The 21,923-nt window shown below is 50.2% G+C and overlaps 1 protein-coding gene across 5 annotated transcripts in view; it reads left to right on the plus strand.

Annotated features, from left to right (window-relative positions):
* The window catches only part of DYNC2I1 (dynein 2 intermediate chain 1), a 76,085-nt gene that overhangs the window by 20,049 nt on the left and 34,113 nt on the right, over positions 1 to 21,923 (plus strand). For 4 of the 5 annotated variants that reach the window (XR_013334488.1, XM_077761477.1, XM_077761457.1 and 1 more), the window contains exons 8-19: positions 4,237 to 4,314; positions 4,831 to 5,047; positions 6,094 to 6,196; positions 8,418 to 8,547; positions 10,205 to 10,316; positions 11,055 to 11,140; positions 12,363 to 12,492; positions 14,864 to 15,036; positions 15,924 to 16,086; positions 21,093 to 21,206; positions 21,301 to 21,362; positions 21,815 to 21,866. Coding sequence is in view for 4 of the 5 variants with exons in the window: in XM_077761477.1 (XP_077617603.1) it covers positions 4,237 to 4,314; positions 4,831 to 5,047; positions 6,094 to 6,196; positions 8,418 to 8,547; positions 10,205 to 10,316; positions 11,055 to 11,140; positions 12,363 to 12,492; positions 14,864 to 15,036; positions 15,924 to 16,086; positions 21,093 to 21,206; positions 21,301 to 21,362; positions 21,815 to 21,866 (1,420 nt within the window). In the remaining variant the exon portion in view is untranslated. The remainder of the gene's footprint in view (positions 1 to 4,236; positions 4,315 to 4,830; positions 5,048 to 6,093; positions 6,197 to 8,417; positions 8,548 to 10,204; positions 10,317 to 11,054; positions 11,141 to 12,362; positions 12,493 to 14,863; positions 15,037 to 15,923; positions 16,087 to 21,092; positions 21,207 to 21,300; positions 21,363 to 21,814; positions 21,867 to 21,923) is intronic. The other variant, XM_077761471.1, reaches the window with a different exon arrangement.

Genomic DNA, 21,923 nt, shown 5'->3' on the forward strand with positions numbered 1-21,923 from the left:
GGCATAGTAGACATATTTAGATTAAAAGATTCAAATGGATTGAAAGTAGGACACTGGACAAGGTAAAGCATCAGATGGCAAGTGTGCCAGAGCGCGAGTGCCTGCCCTAGTGTCAGATGGAATCAACTCAGAGACAGAGTAGTGAAGGACCTGCATGGTGATGCAATAATTGGCTCACAGGAATATATCACGATTATAAGTGCACGTGCACCTAACAGAAGGGCCTTAAAATACAGAATTAAAGGGAGAAATAGAGAATTCTACAGTGGCAGAGCCTTTGGCGCCCCCTGTCGCTGGCGGATAGAGCAACAGTGTCTCACGCAGAACCTTAGGCTGCTTACAGGAAGGGATGGGCTCCTGGAGACATGAATCACTGAGGCTGCCTCCAGAAGAGGCTGGAAGTCTGGCAAACGAATTACGTCAGTATTACAGTCTTCCTGCAGGGACGCCGGGGCTCAGACCTCGCTTGCAAGCTCTGTCCTACAATCGCCTTCACTCCAGCACACCCCTCACAGCCCTGCCCTCCCGCCGAGGTCTCGGTGCTGGTGAGCTGTTCCTAGTCTTTGCGTTTCAGTCCAACATCGTAATTCCCATAAGAGTCTTCATGGGGATGATCACTGTGAGGTGCTGGGCTCTGGGCTTTTATCATCCAACCATTTTCTTAGTTTGTTGTTTTATTATAGGTAATGTGGCAAGCAGATTTGGGTTATTATTTCTGAAGAACAATTTTTTCTGTCACCTTCTTTGGTAGTTATCTGAAACCCATGCTCTGAGATAATCATCTTTAACTTTGGTGCCAAATTCTTATGCATCTCTTTATTCCATGTACAGACACAGAAACACATATAAGTTTACATAAATTAGATCACACAGCATGTGTTGTTTTGATGGGGGTTTGTTTTATTCATTCAGTTTTGGGGCTGGTTGGAGAAGTCCCCACCAAGCTAAAGCCACAGCTAAGGAAAAGGAGTAAGCCTTACAGAGACCACTTCCCCTGTACTTTTTCCTCTGTGTAATCTTTTACAGCCTGTGCTGACGCATCTGTTAGGGAACTGGGGACCCCGTTTTTCCTCTGTGCGCGCACACCTCCACCCCCCGTGCAGCATCCTGTTTTCCCCAGTGCAGACCTCCTTCACACTTGGTATGGATAAATTCTTGAACTAGAGTTGTTGGATGAAAATAATATAGATTTTTTAATGTTTTCCTTCTACCTCCCAATTCTTTTCATGAGCTCTACATTAGCACTGTTCATTAGAGTTGTAACACGCACCACGTCGGTAGTTATAAATTTTCTAGTAGTCACATTAAAGAAGCAAAAAAGAAAGTTCATTTAAATAAGATGTTATAATCAATATTTCTGAAATATCTTTTCAACATGTAGTCAATATAAAAAATTATCAGTGAGATAGTCTACATTATTTTTTTGCTGGTGGAGAGAAATGGGGGGGGGGGACAGAAACAGAGGGAGATACAGAGTCCAAAGCAGGCTCCAGGCTCTGAGCTGACAGCAGATCCCGATGTGGGGCTCGAACTCGCAAACTGTGAGATCGTGAGATGAGCTGAAGTCGGACGCTTAACTGACTGAGCCACCCAGGCGCCCCGCGAAATTTTTGATATATTTTTTTCCCTGAAAGATTCTTGAAAGTATTTGATAGCCTGTTTTGGCTTATGATTAAGTCATGTGTTTTGTAGCATCGACGCTGAGTGTATCTTGGTTGAATTCGTCAGCCTTGTGGAAAGCCTGCCGTATGCCAGNCAAGATGGTGACAGGAGCTGAAGTCGGACGCTTAACTGACTGAGCCACCCAGGCGCCCCGCGAAATTTTTGATATATTTTTTTCCCTGAAAGATTCTTGAAAGTATTTGATAGCCTGTTTTGGCTTATGATTAAGTCATGTGTTTTGTAGCATCGACGCTGAGTGTATCTTGGTTGAATTCGTCAGCCTTGTGGAAAGCCTGCCGTATGCCAGAGCAATTTCCGGGGCGCACGGGGAAGCCCTTGTTCTCTTCCCGGGAGCGCACTGTACGGCCCCCAGTTTTGTGCACCGAGCAGTTGCGGGCAGTGGTGTCTGGGACCTGTGCCCCCCCGGCGCCAGTGAGCACAGCACGAGTGGCAGCCAGCCCTCCCCGGCACAGGGCCGCCGGCACGAGGGAGCAGGTCCGGCGGTGCCCTCACCCGCGGGGCGCATGCCTGCGGGGGCGGCGGGCTGGAAGCAGATGACCCTCTTTTCACGCACCATCAGAGGCCAGTGGTAGCCCAGCGCTACGTACGCCCTGCTCACTCACCTCCCGTCACCTCATCGCATGGGCATCTCACCACCTCACATCATCACGGGGGGGGCGAGTGCAGGATTGTGAGGTATTTTGAGAGAGACACCAGAGTCACGTAACTTTATTACAGGATATCATTATGTTATAATTGTTCTGTTTTGTTATTAGGTATTGTTAATCTTTTACTGTGCCTAATTTATAAATTAAACTTTATCACAGATGTGTATGTATAGGAAAAAACGTGGCATATGTACGAGTTGATACCATCTGCAGTTTTAGGCGTCCATTGGGGATCCCGGAATGCCTCCCTGTGGCTAAGGGTGGGAACCACAGTCATTATCCCCATTTCTCAGAGGAGAAAACTGAGGCACAGGATTACTTGCCCTCAGTGGCCTTGTTTATGCACCTCGGGGCCAGAACCCAAGTCCTCACCTACTGAGGGCAGCGCCTCTGTGGGGGGAACGGGTGGGCTCTGTGGCTACCCTGACCCTCTGTGCTGCCTTCCAGCAGAGCCGCCTAGAGGGCTCCGAGGCCAGGAAGTGCAGAAAGTGCAGAAGGGAGAGCACGTCTTTCATATTTTGCCAAAGACATGCCTTTTTTCATGAGACTTTGCTTTCATAGTGCCTTTTTATTAGAGTAATCATTATTCCTTTTACTTATTTATTTTTTAATATTTATTTTTGAGAGAGAGAGAAACAGAATGTGAGTGGGGGAGGGGCAGAGAGAGAGGGAGACACAGAATCTGAAGCAGCTCCAGGCTCCGAGCTGTCAGCACAGAGCCTGATGCGGGGCTCAAACTCCTGAAATATGAGATCATGACCTGAGCCAAAGTCAGTCACTCAACTGACTGAGCCACCCAGGTGCCCCTCATTATTCCTTTTAGATAGCAGAACATTGGTATGAAGGGAAGGAATAGATTTTAATGACATTTAATTTGCACTTGAGAGTCGTGGGTTGTGCCGAAGGCATCTTGGTTATAGGGCTGGAAGGGGGTGACTGGTTCACTGTGCGTGAGCTTGGACACCGCGGCTTTCCTGTCGGAGAGAGCAGAAGGTTATGCAGAGAGCGTGGCAGGAAAGAGGTTCCAGCTAAGTGAACAGCCAGCCTTCTCATCATTGCTCTGTATTTAAATCCGAGAAGGCTGAGGAGAATTGAAGAAGTCAACTAGAGACCTCTCAAAAGATGCAATTCATTATCAGTGAGACAGAGTCAAGATAACAGATAACTTTCAGAAATGTAAGCCAAACTAGGGAGATCAAGGAAATGGCACTATCTGCTAATAAGAGGAGATCGTTCCAGAACTGCTTAGTCAGGCAACAGGCACTCAGCTTAATGCCACTGGTGAAGGGGCCGTTGGGCTCTGCTGGTGGTGCTTTATCGTCATCGTCCCTGGCTGGGTTCGAGCTCTGCAGAGAAGTGACACATCGGCCCTGCTGTCCCTTGGAGGAGAGGCTGGCACACTCTGGGGGTGCGTTGCTTGCTGGGGCATGTGTGGGTGTGACGTCGGGTCCTCGTGAGCTGGAGCAGGACTGGGCAGCGTGATGCCAGCAGCGAGCACGCTTCCTGCTGTAGGACTTGGTGAGGCCCCTGGTCAGCCCCAGGCCTGGAGGGACCAAGCCACCAGGCAGGCGCGCTCTGGTTCTGCAGGGCTGGGGTTGGCACAGCCCATCTGCCCTCGGCGAAGAGGAGAGGGACGCGCTGAGCACATCCTGTTACTCAGCTCATCAGAATTGTTCAGTTGCTCAGAAAGGATGAGTTCGTTAAATTTTGTCTCTTTATGGTCATACCTGTTAGCAAGGTATTTCTTAAAGAATTTGAAGTTAGGATATATTAGTTTTATAAATACATTTTAAAATTAGCAGCATTAAATGAATCTTATTTATGAATGAATTATTTTCCTAATCTATTTGCAAGATTCAAATTTGTTATTGAATTTTTTTGTTATGTGTTTGGTTTTTACCCCTAGGAAATTGAAAAGGAAGACACTGATCTGGAAAATGCTGGAGCTGATGAATATACAGCTTGTGTTGAAGATGATTTTGAAGTTCGTATAAAAGTTAAAATCTTTCTCGGCTTAAAAATAATTTGTTCTTAAAATCTGCTTAAGTACAGTCACTTAGTAGCTTTATTTCTCTCTTTTTGGTGCTCTTACTCCAACGGTGTTTCATTTAGGCTCGTTACCAATATGACGTGAGTGAGTAATTTCACAGTTTAACCCATTAAGGGCACCACATTCAAATGTGTGTGTTTGAATGAATATACATGTGAGTAAATGGTGTGTACACTCTCCCACTCTCAGCACAAGGACGTTTGCATGCTTCTGTCGTCAGCAGCTGTGAGTGCATGTAAACCTACACGGCGCAGCTCACTCTCAGAGGACGCGGCAGCCGTTTGTACAGGCTTACAGCTCAGCAGGGTTGAAATCAGTTAACTATAAGATTCTTTCTTAGCCATAATGAACATTTTGTCTGTTTTAAATTCTAATGTGTATGTTTTGTTTCACATGAGTATTTAAGGTCAGTTTGTCTTAAAGGTTCCAAAGTGTGATTATTGTTTGTAGGACTACGAAGATGACTTTGAGGTTTGTGATGGAGAGGACGATAGCTCCAATGAACCGGAACCAAAAGAGAACATCGAAGAGCTTCCTCTGGCTAGAAAAAAGGAGATACAAGAAGTTCAGAAAGCCATTAATGCAGAGAATGAGAGGATTGGCGAGCTATCCTGCAAACTGTCCCAGAAGCAAGGTCTGATGGAGGGTGACAGGGAGGCAGACACAGGTGGGCTCATCGTCTCTCAGGACAGCGGGGCGCCTGAGCCTGCTCGGCCCTCGTGGGCGGGACTACTCTAATGGGGGGCAGATGTGTGAGCGCCCTGTGCTCCCACGGCGATGCCGGGCCATGGCACCATGTGTCAAGGCCCATCCTTGGGGAGAAGAGCAGCACATGACCCCGGTCAGCGCCTGTGGCCTGCTGGTGGCTGCGCGTGCCTCATCCTGTGTGTGCTCGGGCAGGAACCGCCAGTCCTGGATATGGCCCTTCTTCCCCCCACCCCGTCTGCAGCACGTCTCTTATTTTCTGGGGCCATGTCTCTGACCTGCCACAAATGAAAGTGTGTCAGCGGGAGGCTCAGGTGGTGGCTGCGGAGGGCCAGCTCGGGGAGATGGGCTCAGGAACATGCCCACCAGACCGGCTTCAAGAGCACCAAGTGAGGGGCACCTGGGTGACTCAGTCGGTTAAGCATCCGACTTCAGCTCAGATCATGATCTCACCGTTCACGGGTTCGAGCCCTGTGTCGGCTCTCTGCTGACAAACAGCTCAGAGCCTGGAGCCTGCTTCACATTCTATCTCCCTCTCTCTCTGGCCCTCCCCTGCTCATGCTCTGTCTCTCTCTGTCTCTCAAAAATAATGTTAAAAAAAAAAAAGAGCACCAAGTGAGCCCTTCTTTCTCAGGGTTTTTCTGTGCAAAATTAGAAATGTGTCAGCTCGAGAATTCTTGGCATCTCCACGTGATCAAGTCACTCGTAAGAGTAGGAGTCAATATTTTAGAGTCACTTAAAGAGAATAAATAATAATTAGTAATTAATACAGCTAATTATGGTTAGTAATTAATATGACGTGGTCATCCAAGCGAAGGTTAGGCCGCGTGATTATTATCCTCCCATGTTGCACCTGCTGCAGAGATAGCAAAACTGAACCGGCGAGTGCTCATATACAGAATGTTCTTCAAGTTTGTGGCGAAACCAGGGTCTCTGAAGCCAGGGAACCTGTCCTGCATGAAGGAAATATTTCAGTTGTACAAAATAGCTTTTCTTTTTTTTGTATAGATGCAAACAGTTCCCCTTCCAGAGCCCCTGTTTGTGGAATTTTCATGGATTTTGCAACAGCCTCACGCCGTCAGAAGAGCCGGACTCAGGCCCTTAAGCAAAAGTAGGTGTTTTGGGAATTTGGGAAGGGCATTATGGAATTTTAATATACTTCAACATACTTAAAAAAAGTGGAGCTTTTCTTTATTACTTTCACTGCTGCCTTTAGGTACATTTTTAAATTTGTGCTCCGCTTGTCCGTGGTCAGATACCATGTTCCTAGTTAGGTGCGTGCACTGCCGTGTGCTCCTGCGGCTCCCGGGGGCCCTGCCCGAGGTTGGCCGGCACGGGGTACGGCCACACGCTCTCTGAGTGGAATGGGCCCGGCCCCTTCTGCCTCTCCGTGGGTCACTCCCACTCAGGGTACATCACCTCGTGCGTTGTTCCTTAGATGAGGAAGCTGAGGAGCCTGAAACTGTTAAGAGTATAACCAGCGGTGACGTGTATTGGGTGTGATTTTCCTTCCCTGCCTCAGGCACTGTGCTGCCTGTGTGCTCACTGCTTGCTTCCGTCCCTGAAGCCCCATTTTGTAGATGAGGCGAGTGACGCTCAAGGTCACTATCTGGTGAACAGTGGAGCTGGGTGTGAACTCAGGGCTACCAGATATCACAGTCCAAGCTTGTAATTACCTTACATTTACAAATCTATACAACTAGAAATTAATGAAAGTCAGCGGAGGTAGCTCAACTCAAGGGTCTATCATATTAAACTCAAATATGATTTAAGAGTAAGTGTAAAAATTAAATGTGTTTTTAAAAACTGTTTAAAATCCATCATACTGTGTAGCTCAGTACATGGTCTTAGTAGGTACTCAGTAAACTTTCCTAAATAAACAAATAAACCATGAATAATAAGTTTTCACATCATTTTTGTTGTCCTTAGATTTTGGGCCTCCTAGTGAGGTAGTAAAAGCAGCTTTTTAAAAATTTAATTTAATTATTTTACTTTATTTTATTATTGAGACAGAGAGAAACAGCATGAGTGGGGGAAGGGCAGAGAGAGAGGGAGATACAGAATCGGAAGCAGGCTCCAGGCTCTGAGCTGTCAGCACAAAGCCCGATGTGGGGCTTGAACCCATGAACTGTGAGATCATGACCTGAGCCGAAGTCGGACGCTTAACCAACTGAGCCACCCAGGCGCCCCATAGCAGTTTTTGCCCCTATGGCTAGGGTTTGTTTTTTCCTTTAACCTCATTCAAATCTTGGAAACTACATCTGGTTGAGAATAGCTTTTATAAATTCAGAAACAATCAGAACCATACAGCGTGGTGTTGAGGCATATGTAAATGTGAGATAATACCATATTTTACAAAGCAAGAACATGAATATTTCCAGTTTATGTATAGTGATTGTCACGACCGTGGGGGTTAGGGGTGTGTCAGGGAGGGGCCCTAAGTGGGTACAGGTCACCCCTTGTTTTGTGGTCCTGACGTTGGGCAGCTTGTCCTGGAATGGAACCATATTACGATACCTTGTGCACATGTATTACATGAATTGTTTCAGCTCAGAAATGATACTAAATATGAGGGACTAGAGATAATAATTTGGGAAGTGGCCAGAGAATAAGGTTCTGGGAAGGCGGCAGTTACTGATGAGGCCCAAAATGCGTGCACAAGGAAGAAGGAGCAGGTCTCGTTCGTGAGGTGCCCGGGTGGCAGAGGGCAGTTCACCACATGCAGACTGAGCAGCAGCTGTGTGGAAATCCCCGCACAGGAAAGAAAGGAAACTGTGCCCAGACAGAGCTCGTACTGCAGCGGGCCGGACAGTGGGGACGGGGACTGTTCACGGGCACGCCATGTTCGGGCGGCCGGAAGGCGGAGGCCGCAGGGAACCGCATGCAGCAGTGTCCTGGCAGCCTTGCGGGCAGGAGGGGCGATGGGCCGTGCCATGTGCTGCATGGCCGCGTCCTGTCCAGTCATCTTGGAAGAGTGGCGTAAAGGACAGGACACACCTGGCCAGCTGTGCTCTGGCCACAGCCCAGGTGACATTGCAGAAGGTTACCCCTCTGGCTGAGACATCAGTTCGTGAGGTAAAGTGATTGCTGTCCGTGAAAGATCTAGAATGCACATATTGTAACTTTATTTTGTGTTCATTCAGGTGCACAGAATTTGGTTTGTTCTGCTTTCGCGTTGTTGATGTACTGTGACTGTCTTATTTTTAACGACTCACACCCACACAGAAACTCGTCCTCGGCAGTTGCCTGCACCTGACCGTAAGGTTCCTTGCACTCTCCCCTTTGTAAACTATTCAATTTAACTTCTGTCTTGTATCCAATTTACTTTTAAGGACACGCAGTACAAAACTGCTCCGGCTCATTGACCTGGATTTTTCATTCACTTTCTCTCTCTTGGATCTACCACCAGTAAATGAATATGACATGTATATCAGAAGCTTCGGGAGGAAAAATACCAAGCAGGTTGGTACAAATTACCTAAGTGACAGCATGCAAGTAACGTACAGCAAGGGGTACTTGTGCCGTGCGTGTCTTGTTTCAGAACGCGAGAGCTTGGGAGTGGTGTGTGGAGGGCATGCGCTCGAGAGGAAGGGACCCCTTTGTCACGTGGTTCTCCCTAACCCGGAGCCTGTGCGGACGCTCCAGGGCTCCAGAGCGTGGGCGAATGGCCCACATGGGACGGGGTGTGCTCCCAAACTTGCAGATGGTCTATAAAAAGTCACGCAGACTATTACGTCTATTGCTTCTCTCNCTTCCTCTCATCTACCCGTGGGCTCCTCATCGTCCACGTCCATTCTCTAGGTGACTCCTTCCCTCAGGACCGATTCCTCTCTCTCCTTCCAGAGTCGCCCTGCCCACACTAGTGCCCACAGCTAGTTACGTAGTCGTCCCACCTCCCAGCAAGGTTGTGAAGTGTCTGAAGTCAGGAATCACCCTTAGGCGTTCCTTGTGTCCCCGACGGCGTCACCGGCGAGCGGGTGCTGGTGTCAGGGGTTTCTTCTGTCCCCGGTGGCGTCACCGGCGAGCGGGTGCTGGTTTAGGTTCAATTTTTCAGAGCCAGAATGTTCTAAGAAAATAGGATGCTGGTGGCTAGGTGGCAGTATTTTCCTTCTTTTTGTTTTTTAAGTTTACTTACTTATTTTGAGAGAGAATATGCGTGTGTGAGAAGAGAGGGGCGGATGGTGGAGAACCCCAAGGCGGCTCCATGCTGTTGGCACAGAGCCCATTTCGGGGCTCGGTTGCACGAACCCTTGAGATCATGACCTGACCTGAAATCAAGAGTCTGATGCCCAACTGCCTGAACCCCCAGACGCCCCCAGGTGGCACTGTTTTCAAACCAAAGGTCAATTGTTTTGTGGGGATGAGGGAGTGTGTGGACAAAGATCTGGGCCCTTGGGTTCTGGGCGAGAAGACTTACGTGGGGGGATCTGTGCTTGAATAAAGAACAAAGAAGACGGCCAGGAGGAGAGCAGCAGGCACAGAGCAGTTTCTCAGAGGGAAGGTTCACTCTCCAGGTGGGAGCAGCTTCCGCCGCTGGACCTGCCCGGGCTGTTTGGGGCAGGGTGTCTCTGGTCTCTCCAGGAGGGGCTGGGGCTGCTGCGCGTGCTCCCTCACGCACTTCCGGTGCTTTGGGAAACTCCTCCCACAGGCTGGGACACTTGGGGAACTTAGAGCACCCTTTCTCCGTGGGGACGGCTGTGCCCTCCACGCACCCGCAGTGTGAAGAGTCTCGGTTCCCGGGGGCGGGGGTGGAGGAGGGCCGCGCAGCTCTCGGTCTGTCAGCCCCAAAGTCAGGACGTTGAGCTCCGGGGTCTTAATGTGTAGCTTCCTTTTTATCGCTGTTCTTGCTCCAGCTCATGCCTGTCCTTCCCTTCCCGGGACCTCTGCGCCTCTTCCCGTGCCTCCTCCCTGTACCTAAGTGTCTGGTGTGACTGAAACATTTAAGACACAGGTGGTCTTTGCGACATTGTTCTTGATGCCGTGATACTTTTGACAAAAGCAAGAAGACTCATTATTTTTAATTTTTAAAAATTTCAAAATTTTAATGTTTTTCCAGTAATGAGAAATTGCTCTGAAGTGGAGACCCAGTGCTAATTCCGGCATCTTTTTTTTTTTTAAGGCATATGTTCAGTGCAATGAAGATAATGTTGACAGAGAGATCCAGACGGAAGAGATAGAGACCAGGGGAGTGTGGACCCAGCACCCAGGAGAGGGCACAGCCGTGTCGGGCGGTGAGCAGGTCTTCGCTCTTGACCACTGAGAGTGCAGTGTCTTTACATTGTTTTTGGTATTGTGTTTGTTACCTTTCTTGCCCTTTCTTCTTACACCTTTCACTTGGGTGTGGTGGCCGGTGTGTGCCGAGGGAAACACCCAGTATTCTTTTCCAGCTTTTGGGAACCATGAACCTTAGTGCTGAACTGGAGGCCTAGTCTGGTCTTGACCAGGGTTTGTAACACTTTTATTCCTCAACATCGGGAGAGTCCACATTCCAAACAAGCACTTTTAAATGGGCTTCGGAGCCCTTTCTGCTCCTAAGTTGGGGCCAGTCTGTCGTCACATGTTAGGCGCAGTCTGCAGGCCTGTCACATAGTGCGGAGGGAAGGCCCGAAGAATCGCTGTCCTGCTTGGTAACGGCTGCTCTCCCAGGATGTAACCCTGTGGCCAGGGGCCCAGTCGCTCCCTTTCCTCGGGTAAGCCAGGCCGTAAGGAAAGACGACACTTGAACGTGAGACTTACAGAATGATTACCTTGATGCCTTTAACCGGTCTCCTTACTGCATTTAAGTAGGATTCTGTATACAGACTTTCCATAAAACAAGATGCAGTTGTGTTTGAAAAAATCACGGTAGATCTAGAGAATACAACGTAAAATTCTTCGACTTTTCCCTCCAGGGCTCTTAGCATCCCTTTGTAACAACTCTTTGAATCCTAAGGTGTGTTTGTTGGTTCAGCGCAGCCTGGTCTCTTTAGGGAGCGGGAGTGAAGACCTCTGTGACACTGCCGCCCCGAAGGTGGACGCGCCCAGGCTGTCCCGCTTCCTCCGGGCCGCTTGCCAGGTACGCGCTGCCCTGTGCCCGTTGCACCCCAGCCCCGACGGGTCTCCTCACGTGCATGTCAGCTGCTTACATTTTAAAATAAACATAGACTGAAAAACAGATGATAATGTTAATTTGTCAAGATAATAACATTAAGTTGCCACGACCTTCACTGAGATATTTGAAATAAAATTAAATCCCTAACTTGTTAACTATATAAAGATGAACGGAAGGGTCTGTTGAAGCCCACGTCCGTCGGTAGTTACCACCTCATGGCTGGTGGTCTCATGTGAGGCCCTCCTCCCTCGGGGGTGGCCCCAGCTCTTTCTGCACAGACCACAGTCCCCACACGGGGACTCACTTCAGGGCGCGGCACCCAAAACTATCAGCAGTAGCAGTACTCCTCAGAAGCATCAGGAAGGAAGTCACTCGTATTTCCTCAGTTGTCTCCTGTGTCTGTGTCAGCCGTGGGTATGGGTGTGGGTGAGCCTGTGCCCATCCTTCATCTGCGCAGATGGCAGTCACTTTCTGCCCGGGCTGTGTTAGCAGCGTCTTTGCTTTATGAGACCGATCGTACTTCCCTGTAATTTTAAATTTTAGGGTGAGTTCATGGGGAGCTACGAGAAGAGAGCCATTGCGTGCAGGGTGAGGAGAAGGGGGTTGAGCTGGGTAGGGGTGAGTGAGGACAGAGCAGGCCTGGTCGGGGGTCAAGGCCGGTCTGGCCCTCCCAGCTCTCCTCCCTCTTCTGCAGCTCATCCTCCCACGCGGTCCCACCAGTTCTCCTGACTCTGTCGTGTCTCCCCTTACCCGCCATCACCCTCCACATGACCCGTTGGAGCCGTTCCAGTGACTTCCTGCGCAGAGTGTCCTCACCACGGCCCCGTGAGGACGGTGTGCTGTGTGTACGACGTTCTTCATACCCCTTTCTTAGACAAGGAAACTGGAGTGGTCAGCCGTTTCCCTCCTGTTATTTTTAGCATAGTGTTTACTATAAAAAATGACATCTAACGTTAAATAATGGGTCTCCTGTGGAGTCTACATTAATGGAACTTTGCCAGTTTCTGTTACTGTGCAGAAAGGGCAACATAGTTTCAACTTTCATCCTGTGCGTTTCTATGACGTCTTGGAGTTAAGCAGTTGTTTTCCGAGACGGATGCATAGGTGATGATTTGTGTGTTTTGTTTTTTCCTGTGAAATGAATATGTTGGAAATGTCACGAGAGACTGTTCACTGTCTTTGAAAGGTGATTGCGGTTTTGCTTGAAGAGGACCGTGTGGCAGTCGAGCCCAGCTGGGACCCTGCAGCACAGGACAGCACCCTGTGTATCAGTGACAGTGCCTCCCAGCTGAACACCAGCCTGCCGTTCCTCCAGGGTAAGGGGCTGCCCTCCATGCGCTTTTCATCTAGGACTGTGCGGTACTGTTGGAATAATGATCTTTACCGTGGCATCCTGTGCTAGTGTCACGGGGATTACTGAGCACAGAACAGCGAGATTAGATTCAGCATCTGCGAACTCTGAAGTGCAAGGTTGCTTTCGTCTAACCATGCATTAGCGTCACGTGGACACTTGCCCAAGGTTATAACAGGGGGGCGGGCCGTAATTTAAATAAGTGGAAACTGAAGTTCTGTGTGTTTTTTTAAAAAGCTTTTTTAATCTTTTATTTATTTCTGAGAGAGAGAGAGAGACAGACAGACAGACAGCATGAGCAGGGGAGGGGCAGAGAGAGAGGGAGACACAGACTCTGAAGCAGGCTCCAGGCTCTGAGCTGGCAGTCAGCACAGAGCCCGACGCGGGGCTTGAACCCATGAACCGCGAGATCATGACCTGAGCCGAAGTCGGACGCTTAACCCACTGAGCCTCCCAGGCGCCCCTCTGTGTGTGTGTTTTAAATCGTGTTTCCTCTTCAGTCCCGTTGCTGGGCTTCTCTTGGTTTCTTGGAGTGGGGCCCTGGGGAGCCGCACACGGGGTGTTCAGTGAGAGCGGTGTGAGCCGCCCCCTGTGCTTCCACAGGTCCTTGTCCTCAGACTGCAGCTGGCCCAGGGCCCCACGTGCTGGGCAGACGACGCCTGTGCCACCACACACGTGTGACCGTCTCGGTGGCTTGAACAAGCTGCGTTTGCATGGCCACGTTTCTGTTTCTTGAGCCGGTCACCACTTCTCTTTGGTCCCGGCTGGTGAGGTGGTCCTCACCCCGGTCCTGGTGTGTGTGAGGAAGGAGAGGAAGGATATTTGTTCCGCTTATGAAAGAATTCGTTCATTGTGCTGTATTTACACAGAAATGGTGTACCTTATATAAAGAATAAAAATGTATTCAGAGTTTTAACTGACAGCAAATAAAACTCCATGTTTTGCTCGGGGAGCCCAGCGGCCAGCCTCACTGGCTCCTCCCAGGCCTGTGGGAAGCTGGCCACCAGGTGTGTCTTCTGTCCTGCTTGCTGTTGAGAGATTTCGATTCACATTTGTTCCTTTGCGTTTCATGTTAACAAAAATGGAATTGTTAGTTTAAAAAAAACCCTTATGTTCTTTGAGGGTTTTTTGTTTTTAAAAGGTAAGAGTTGGAAAAATAGTGAATCACTGTATCTGCAGTGTTCACAACACGCACATTCCCACACCCATACCCTACCTCCTCCCGGAAAATGGGAGTTCAAGGTGTACTTTCTCTGGGAGCTGATGAGTGACAGCAGCTTTACAAAACCGGCGGGAGCTTGGGTGATACAGATGCATCTAGAACCCTGTGTGAGACACACGACGGGCACGCTTGTTCTCACAGGCAGGCCTGCTGGTGTGTGGGCGCGAGTTGGCCGTGTGAACAGCGTGGAGGTTCTCTTGCTCGTTTTGTGTTCCAGTGACATGAGTTTTGAGAGAGCAGAAGGACAAGGGCTAGATGACAGGTGGCTGACAGAGTGAGGCGTGGTCTCACCTGTGAACCCGGGACTTGGTCACATTACGCCCCTGTCTGTGCTCCTTGCGGGTCCTTACTGTTCACGCACGTGACACAGAAGGACGCGGCCAACCCTGGCCTGCGCTTACTTTCTGTTGCCCAAGTGGACAGAAGTCCTGCCTTCCTGGTGGGTCACGCAGACAAAAGTTGGAGAGAAAGTGAATGTGCTCTTGCCAGAGGGGGACGGAGAACACGCCGGGGAGGAGAGGGAGTGTCCCGGCCGCGCCCACCACTCCTGAGGGAGACGGCCGCGCTGTGTGAAGACCACACGCACCGAGAGTCGCAGCAAGGACTGAAGGGGACCCGCTGAGGTGACCGGACTCTAGGTCTAGGTGGTTCTCTGGGAGTAGCTAGTAGACAAGGCATGGCCTACGCTGAACGTTAGTAAAACCTTGAGGCCCGCGTGAGCCTTTTTCAGGACGAGCTGTGACCACTTGTCAAAACCCAGATTTCAGGCACAGGCAGCTTTGAAAGGATTTAAGTTTGTTTCTTCATTAAGGGGAAATGTATTTGAATTTTTTTTTAAAAAATGTTTGTTTTGAGAGAGAGAACATGCAGAGCCAGGGGAGGGGCAGAGAGGGAGGGAGTGAGAGAGTCCCAGGCAGGCTCCACGCTCAGTGCAGAGCTGGGTGTGGGGCTCCATCTCATGGCTGCGGCTTTATGACCTGAGCCAATATCGAGAGTCGGATGCTGAAGTGACTGAGCCCCCCAGGTGCCCCATTTGAATATTTTCAGTGTGTTAATTGAACACAGATTCTGGCAGACACTAAAATTCAGAAATACTTTTCTCATTTTCCCCCAGATCGAAAAGTGTCCTGCTTATGTGCCTCTCAGGTGCAGAGGCAGATGGTGGTGTCCGTCCACGGGCCGCCGGGAGCAGCATTCGCCCCCGCTCTGGACGGCAGGCACGTGCTGTGCGTGTGGGATATCTGGCAGCCTTCGGGGCCGCAGAAGGTCCTCATATGTGAGTCGAAGGTACGGCTCTGGGACAGTCCGTCGTAGGTCAGCGAGAGGAAGGGCGGGCAGCAGGAGGGCACGGAGTTGGGGACGGAAACGCAGGACCGCAGGGACTTCGAAGGTCGTGTCTCTCTCCCTGGCTGTCCTCAGGTATGTGCAGCTGCGACGGGACCCACGCGTGGTTCTGCTTTGACTCTAGAAACTCTTAGTTTAAAGGACCAACCCAGACTGGAGAGAAGGGGTTATCACAGCCTTGCAGTCCCCTGGGGATGAAGATGCCGGCCACCGTCGGCCTGGCTCTGGGACCCCAGAAGTGTCCTGTTTTAACTTGCGCTGTTTGAGTCATGGGTATTTTAGGGGTTTCTTGATGGGTGTAAAGTTTCCAGAGTCCTCGGTCTCCTCCCTCTCCCAGCCGCTCATCAGCAGGCTGTGGCTGAGCTCCACGCCGGTGCAGTGGGAGGCCGCCCTTTTGTATTTTCCTGTTCGTCTGCTCCTTGACCTCAGGGTCCTTGATTCTCCCCAGGGCTGTGGAGAAGACTGACTTACAGGTGACAGGCTTTGGGGCTGCAAAGACAGGTTTTACAATATAGGTTATAAACAAAATGACAAAAGATAACTTTGCCGTTCTGGGCCCGCTACTGGGGTTGAATGCAGAGGGTTGCGGTGCCCAGTGGTGTGCGAGGCCCCGTGTCTGTGACCGCCAGCCCTGCAGGGGTGGCTCGTCCTCCCTGCTTCCCTCCTGGCGCTGTTCCCGCGAAGCCGCGGGACGCTGAGGACTCACGCCTGTTCCCGCGAGCCGCAGCCTCCTGGAGGAGGGTTCCCCGGTGCAGCGTGGGCAGTGGAGAGGCCTGGGGCTTCTGTGGCCTCGTGGTTTCAGACACGGCTTTCTGTGTGTGTCGTTCCAGGTCACGTGTTGCTGCTTTAGCCCTTTTAAAGCCTTTTTACTGTTTGCTGGAACAGTGCACGGCTCAGTCCTCGTGTGGGACCTGCGAGAAGACTCCAGGATACATCACTATGTGAAGCTGGGTGACTGCTTCTGGACATTCAGGACAGCAACGTTTTCTACTGGTCAGTGACACCCACCTGCCTGTCAGGTGGCTTCTAGAAAAGCCATGACAGATTTGAGGAACATCTGTAGTTTCTTTGCATTTATTCATCCAGATTGCCCCAGAGGGTGGGGTCTGACCTACGAGCAATAGAAGCATTTGATAAATAGTAAAAACAAAAATCCACCCAAGCCATGCTTCACTGGTGGCCAACAATGATTGGAATGTTTTTTCTTTTTCTTTTTCTTTTTTCTTTTTATTTATTTTTTTACAAGTAGTTTATTGTCAAGTTGGTTTCCATATAACACCCGGTGCTCATCCCCACAAGTGCCCTCCTCCATGCCCATCTCCCCCCTTCCCCCCCCCCCCCATCAGACCTCAGTTTGTTCCCAGCATTCAAGAGGCTCTCATGGTTTGCCTCCCTCCCTCTCCCCCACCATTTCCCCCCTTCTTCTCCCCCATGGTCCTCCGTTAAGTTCCTCCTAATCCTCCTATACGTGCAAACATATAGTATCTGTCCTTCTCTGCCTGACTTATTTCGCTCAGCAGAACACCCTCAAGGTCCACCCATGTTGCTTGGAATGTTTTTTCTTGTTAATTTCTGGATTCTAGTCCTCAATGAAATAACTTTTAGCTTTAAATGAGTTTAAGGCATATTGATTGGTATGTGTTCCGTGGCTTAGTTAACCCCACTAATGCTTGAAGTACATGCAGATTATTCACATCGTGGGGGATTAAAGAACCCTGAACATTTGCATCTGCCAAGATCTTTAGATTAACATGAATCTTTCCTGCCATGCCTTTGAAGCCACAGCCAGCCACCACAGCCAACACCATAACCAACCACCACAGCCAACACCACAGCCAACCATCACCACAGACAACACCATAACCAACCACCACAGCCAACCACCACAGCCAGTAACACAGCCAACCACCACCACAGCCAACCACCCCAACCAATCACCACCCCAACCAACCACCCCAGCCAACCACCACAGCCAAGCACAACAGTTAACCACCACAGCCAAGCACAACACCCAACCACCACAACCAACTACCACAACCACTCACCCTAACAACCACCCATCACAGCCAACCACCACCCCAACCACCACAGCCAACCACCACCATAATCAACCATAACAGCCAGCCACTACAACCAACTACCACAGCTACCCACTCTACCAACCACCATAGCAGGCCACCATAACCAGCTACCACAATGACCTACCACAACCACTCACCATAATAGCCAACCATCACCACAACCAACTACCACAACCACCCACCACAACCCCCTACACAACCACTACCACAACAAACTACCACAGCCATCACCACAACCAACTACCACAACCACCCACCACAACCCCCTACACAACCACTACCACAACAAACTACCACAGCCATCACCACAACCAACTACCACAACCACCCACCACAACCCCCTACACAACCACTACCACAACAAACTACCACAGCCATCACCACAACCAACTACCACAACCACCCACCACAACCCCCTACACAACCACTACCACAACAAACTACCACAGCCATCACCACAACCAACTACCACAACCACCCACCACAACCCCCTACACAACCACTACCACAACAAACTACCACAGCCATCACCACAACCAACTACCACAACCACCCACCACAACCCCCTACACAACCACTACCACAACAAACTACCACAGCCATCACCACAACCAACTACCACAACCACCCACCACAACCAACCAGAACCACCACCACACCCAGCCACCAGAACCACCACCCCTTGGTAGGCACTCTGTGTTCTGAGACCTCTTCAGTAGCCCCAGTATTATTTTGGACGTTGGTTGTTTAATGCTTGTCTTGGCCTACTTCCCCACTGCTCAGGGAGAGCAGAAGCATGTCCCCGGTCACACTAACTTCGTGGCAGGGTCTACACTCAGACCCCATTGTCTTCCTCTCTGTTCCTGCCCGGGAGCCCCTGTCTTGCACCTGCACTTGGTTTCCCATCTCCCCTTTGCCACCAGGCACTAATCAGTTTTCTGTCTCCACAGTTCTACTTTTTCCAGATGTCAGATAAATGGAATCGTGTGGAATGTAGATCCTTGAGTCTGGCTTCTTTCACTTAGCGTTCTGCATGTACGGGTCACGGTGCTGCTGTGGGCACCGGCCATTCACGCCTCACTGTGCGTACGCGCTGTTGACCCGCCCACAGGTGATGAGCGTTTGCTTAATTCCGGTTGTTGGCGACTGGGATGGAGCCTGCATCAAGGGGCCTGTACTGCACTGCGTGGACCGTTTTGCAGTCCCAGCAAAGTGTGAGCTCCAGGTGCCCACGGTACTGCCTGCTTTTCAGCCGTTCGGAGGGGTGTGTAGTGGTGTCTCGCCATGGTTTTAATGTACGTTTCCTGATGACATGTGACGAGCAGAATCTCTTCATAGGCTATTTTGCTACTGTGTGTCGTCTTCGGGGAAGAGTCCTTTTGGGTCTTTTGTACATTTTTAACAGTGATTTGTTGCTTTCTTATTGTTGAGTTTTAAGAGTGTCTTTTTTTGGATAACAGTCCTCTCTCAGAGATGTATTTGCTGGTATTTTTCCCAGGCTGTGTCTTGTCTTCTCATTTCTTAACCAAGTGGCCTTTTCTGTGCCCAGTCTCCCTCCGTGAGAGTTTAATACGACACACGCTGCATATCTGTTTACGTACTATACAAATTGCTGTATTTTATAGTGTTTGCCTTAAAACTGCTGGTTATTTTACCAGTAAAAGATGAGTTTGTTCAGGAAAGGCAGAGAGTTGCAGCCTAGGACACGTAAGCTATGGCAGAACCATGGGCAAGTGCAACAGAGGAGAGGGACGTTGTTTTTGGAGAAGAAGGAAGTTGGGAATGTTGTTTTGGAGGGAAGTCCGTTGCAGGAAAGCAGGGGTTCAGGGTGATGAGGGGTCTCACTGACTGAGCTGCAGGAGCAGTGGATTTCCTGTAGGGGCTGCAGCGCACACCTTCCCTGGTGTGGCCTGTACCTGGGGTTCTCTCTGTGGAGGGTTCTAATGCTGGGTCTGTAACAGACAGTTGTTCCCGTGACTGACACTGAGTGGTGGCCCCCCCTGCTGGCCTCCCCAGTCCCTTTATTCATTTTCACAATGCATACAAAATTTTGCTTGGTCCCCCGACAACCAATTTTTGCCTCTTTGGGGGCAATGTTGCTGCTGATGAGAATGTTTTAGTTATAGGTGCCTTATGGGTTTGATGCTGTTACAGGAGTTAGCTTTTAAAAATGTGCACTTTTTCAGGGCGCTTGGGTGTCTCAGTCGGTTAAGCGTCCAACTTTGGCTCAGGTCATGATCTCACTATTTGTGGGTTCGAGCCCCACATTGGGCTCTGTGCTGACAGCTCAGAGCCTGGGCCTGCTTCAGATTCTCTGTCTCCCTTTCTGCCCCTCCCCTGCTCATGCTCTGTCTCTGTCTCAAAACTAAATAAACATTAAAAAATGTGCATTTTTTCTAATTGCTCTTGATGTTACTAATTAGCACTTGAATTCACTACCAAATTGGCTCAAATCATTAAAACTGTAAGTTTTTAAACTATATGCAGAGATGTTACTCCATTAAAACACTTCCTTCATTTTCTTTTGCCAACTAAATATTATCACTGGAACCAGGCAAGTTTCACTAAGCTCCCAGTGCTGGGAGAACCACGGAGCTTCTGACCCAGGCTGTGCACGCCCCCACCCCCTCAGCGCGGCCCCTCCCTCCAGTGTTGCACCCCAGTGAGCACCCCCTCCAGCAGCCCCTACGGTACAGCCCCCGGTGTGTGACCCTGCCAGCGTGCTCCCCCCTAAGCCCCAGTAGGCGTCCTGTCCAGTGAGCAGGCCCCTCCCGGTGTGGCCCCCAGTGCAGGGTCCCCCCAGCATGCGGTCCTCGCAGTGCCTAGGCTGCCCCTTTCCTCAGGCTCTGTGAACTGGAGCCTTGTCTGTTCTTCACCAGTTTTTTTCCAGGGTTCAGCCCCAGCTCCCATCTTATTTCGTGCTATTTTCTTTTCTTTTTTTTTAATGTTTACTTCTGAGAGAGCGAGAGAGACAGAGCATGAGCGGGAGAGAGGCGGAGAGAGAGGGAGACACAGAACTCGAAGAGGGCTGCAGGCTCTGAGCTGTCAGCACAAAGCCTGACGCGGGGCTTGAACTCAAGAACTGTGAGATCATGACCCGACGTAAAGTCGGACACTCAACTGACTGAGCCACCCAGGTGCCCCGGTTTCTTACTATTTTCTATCCATTTCTGTACTGGGTTTCTGATTTCAGGTGTTTTTGTTCATTTGCTTGCTTACTTTAAGTATGCTTCCAAATGCTTTTGGGAGCAACATGGTGACTTCGGGGCTTCTGTTAAGTGCTCGTTTGTGGGCGGGAGAATTTTCATCTCCTCAATTGCTTTGATTTGCACTTTGTATTTTCTTCTTACAGAAGTTCTCAGTGGAATTTGTCTTGATTTTTGATCCCTACTCTTGGACATTCTATAGATGGATATTCTAGGTCGAAAGGGCTTTATTCTGTTAGTTGTGAAGTGTCATTTCTTTACTGGGTGGTGGGCTCTGGGTCGGGGGAGGGTGTCCTGCCCCCTGTGCCGCTGTGGTTGGTCCCTCCCGTTCGGCTTCACCTTCCAGCCCTGCCCAGCCCTGCCCTGGGGAGTGGCCCACCAGGCCCTGCCCCAGAAGTTAGATTTTCTCCCTGCGGCCGCTTTGTCTGATTTCTGTCTGCCTTTGACTCCCTCTTAGCCTCTTAACCTCACGCCTGCCCTCCACACCCATAGACTCGCAGAAACCCAGTGTCTGGTTGGAATCCACATGTCTCTCTCTCCTTATGGGTGTTTTGAGGCCTGTGGTCTGTTTCATGGTAGTGCTGAAAGCAGTGACCACACATCATCTTATGTGTGGTTTTGTGGTATTTGGGGCGGATTTAACCCCACATAACATCTGTTTTATTTTTGTGACTTACTACCCACATGTGGTCCCGTGTGCTTTAAACCTTAGACGGCCTCCTGACCTCAGTAAACCACCGCAGCCCTGTTCAAGCCGTAGAGCCCATCTCCACATCTGTCTACAAAAAACAGAGTTTTGTGCTTTCCCCCTTTTCTACTCAAGAAGGTGTGTGATCTTTCACTTCCACAAAATCCTTAAGTCAAGTTATGAAATGTGGTTTCCTTGTTCACAAGCCATTTCTTCTGTTTGTTTCCACTAGAAATGTCGGGTTTGTCATTCCACATTGCTTCCCTGGATGAGAGTGGGGTTCTCAACGTGTGGGTGAGTAGGACACGCCCAGACAAGCACACAGGGCAGCACCGGCCGCGTGCACGGGCTCTCTGAGCCGTTGTGTCTGGGGGGGGCCTGGGGGTGCTGAGTGCCTGGTGGCCAGTGGGCGATAGGCCTAGGTAGGGTGGGAAAGTCGAGGGCCCGGCTAGCTTGGCGGGACACCTCCGACGGGTTCGCGGGGGAGCATGACAAGCGGCTGGGGTGTGGTCTTGGGGGCCCCGGAGGGCGCCCCAGAGCCCTGGCCGCTGGCCAGTCTGACTGAGGAGAAGTGACAGCAGGTCAAAGAAAGGAATTCCTAACATTTAAATACCAGTTCTGAGGCAGCGAGCCGTTGGGTGTTTACGCCGAACACCACACGCTGTCCTGAGGAGAGCTGCCCCGTGCTAGGTGGTACCCGAGCGCATCCTGACGCACTGACGCTCGTTTCCACACTCTGTTTGCAGGTGGTGGTTGAGTTACCGAAGGCAGATGTCGCAGGCTCAGTAAGTGACTTAGGTAACTATTAAATACAAAAATTAATTTTAGTGTTTTCTGGAACGAATAGAGATTAAA

Source organism: Crocuta crocuta, unplaced genomic scaffold, assembly GCF_008692635.1.
Source record: "Crocuta crocuta isolate KB4526 unplaced genomic scaffold, BGI_CrCroc_1.0 scaffold408, whole genome shotgun sequence".
NCBI lineage: Eukaryota > Metazoa > Chordata > Mammalia > Carnivora > Hyaenidae > Crocuta > Crocuta crocuta.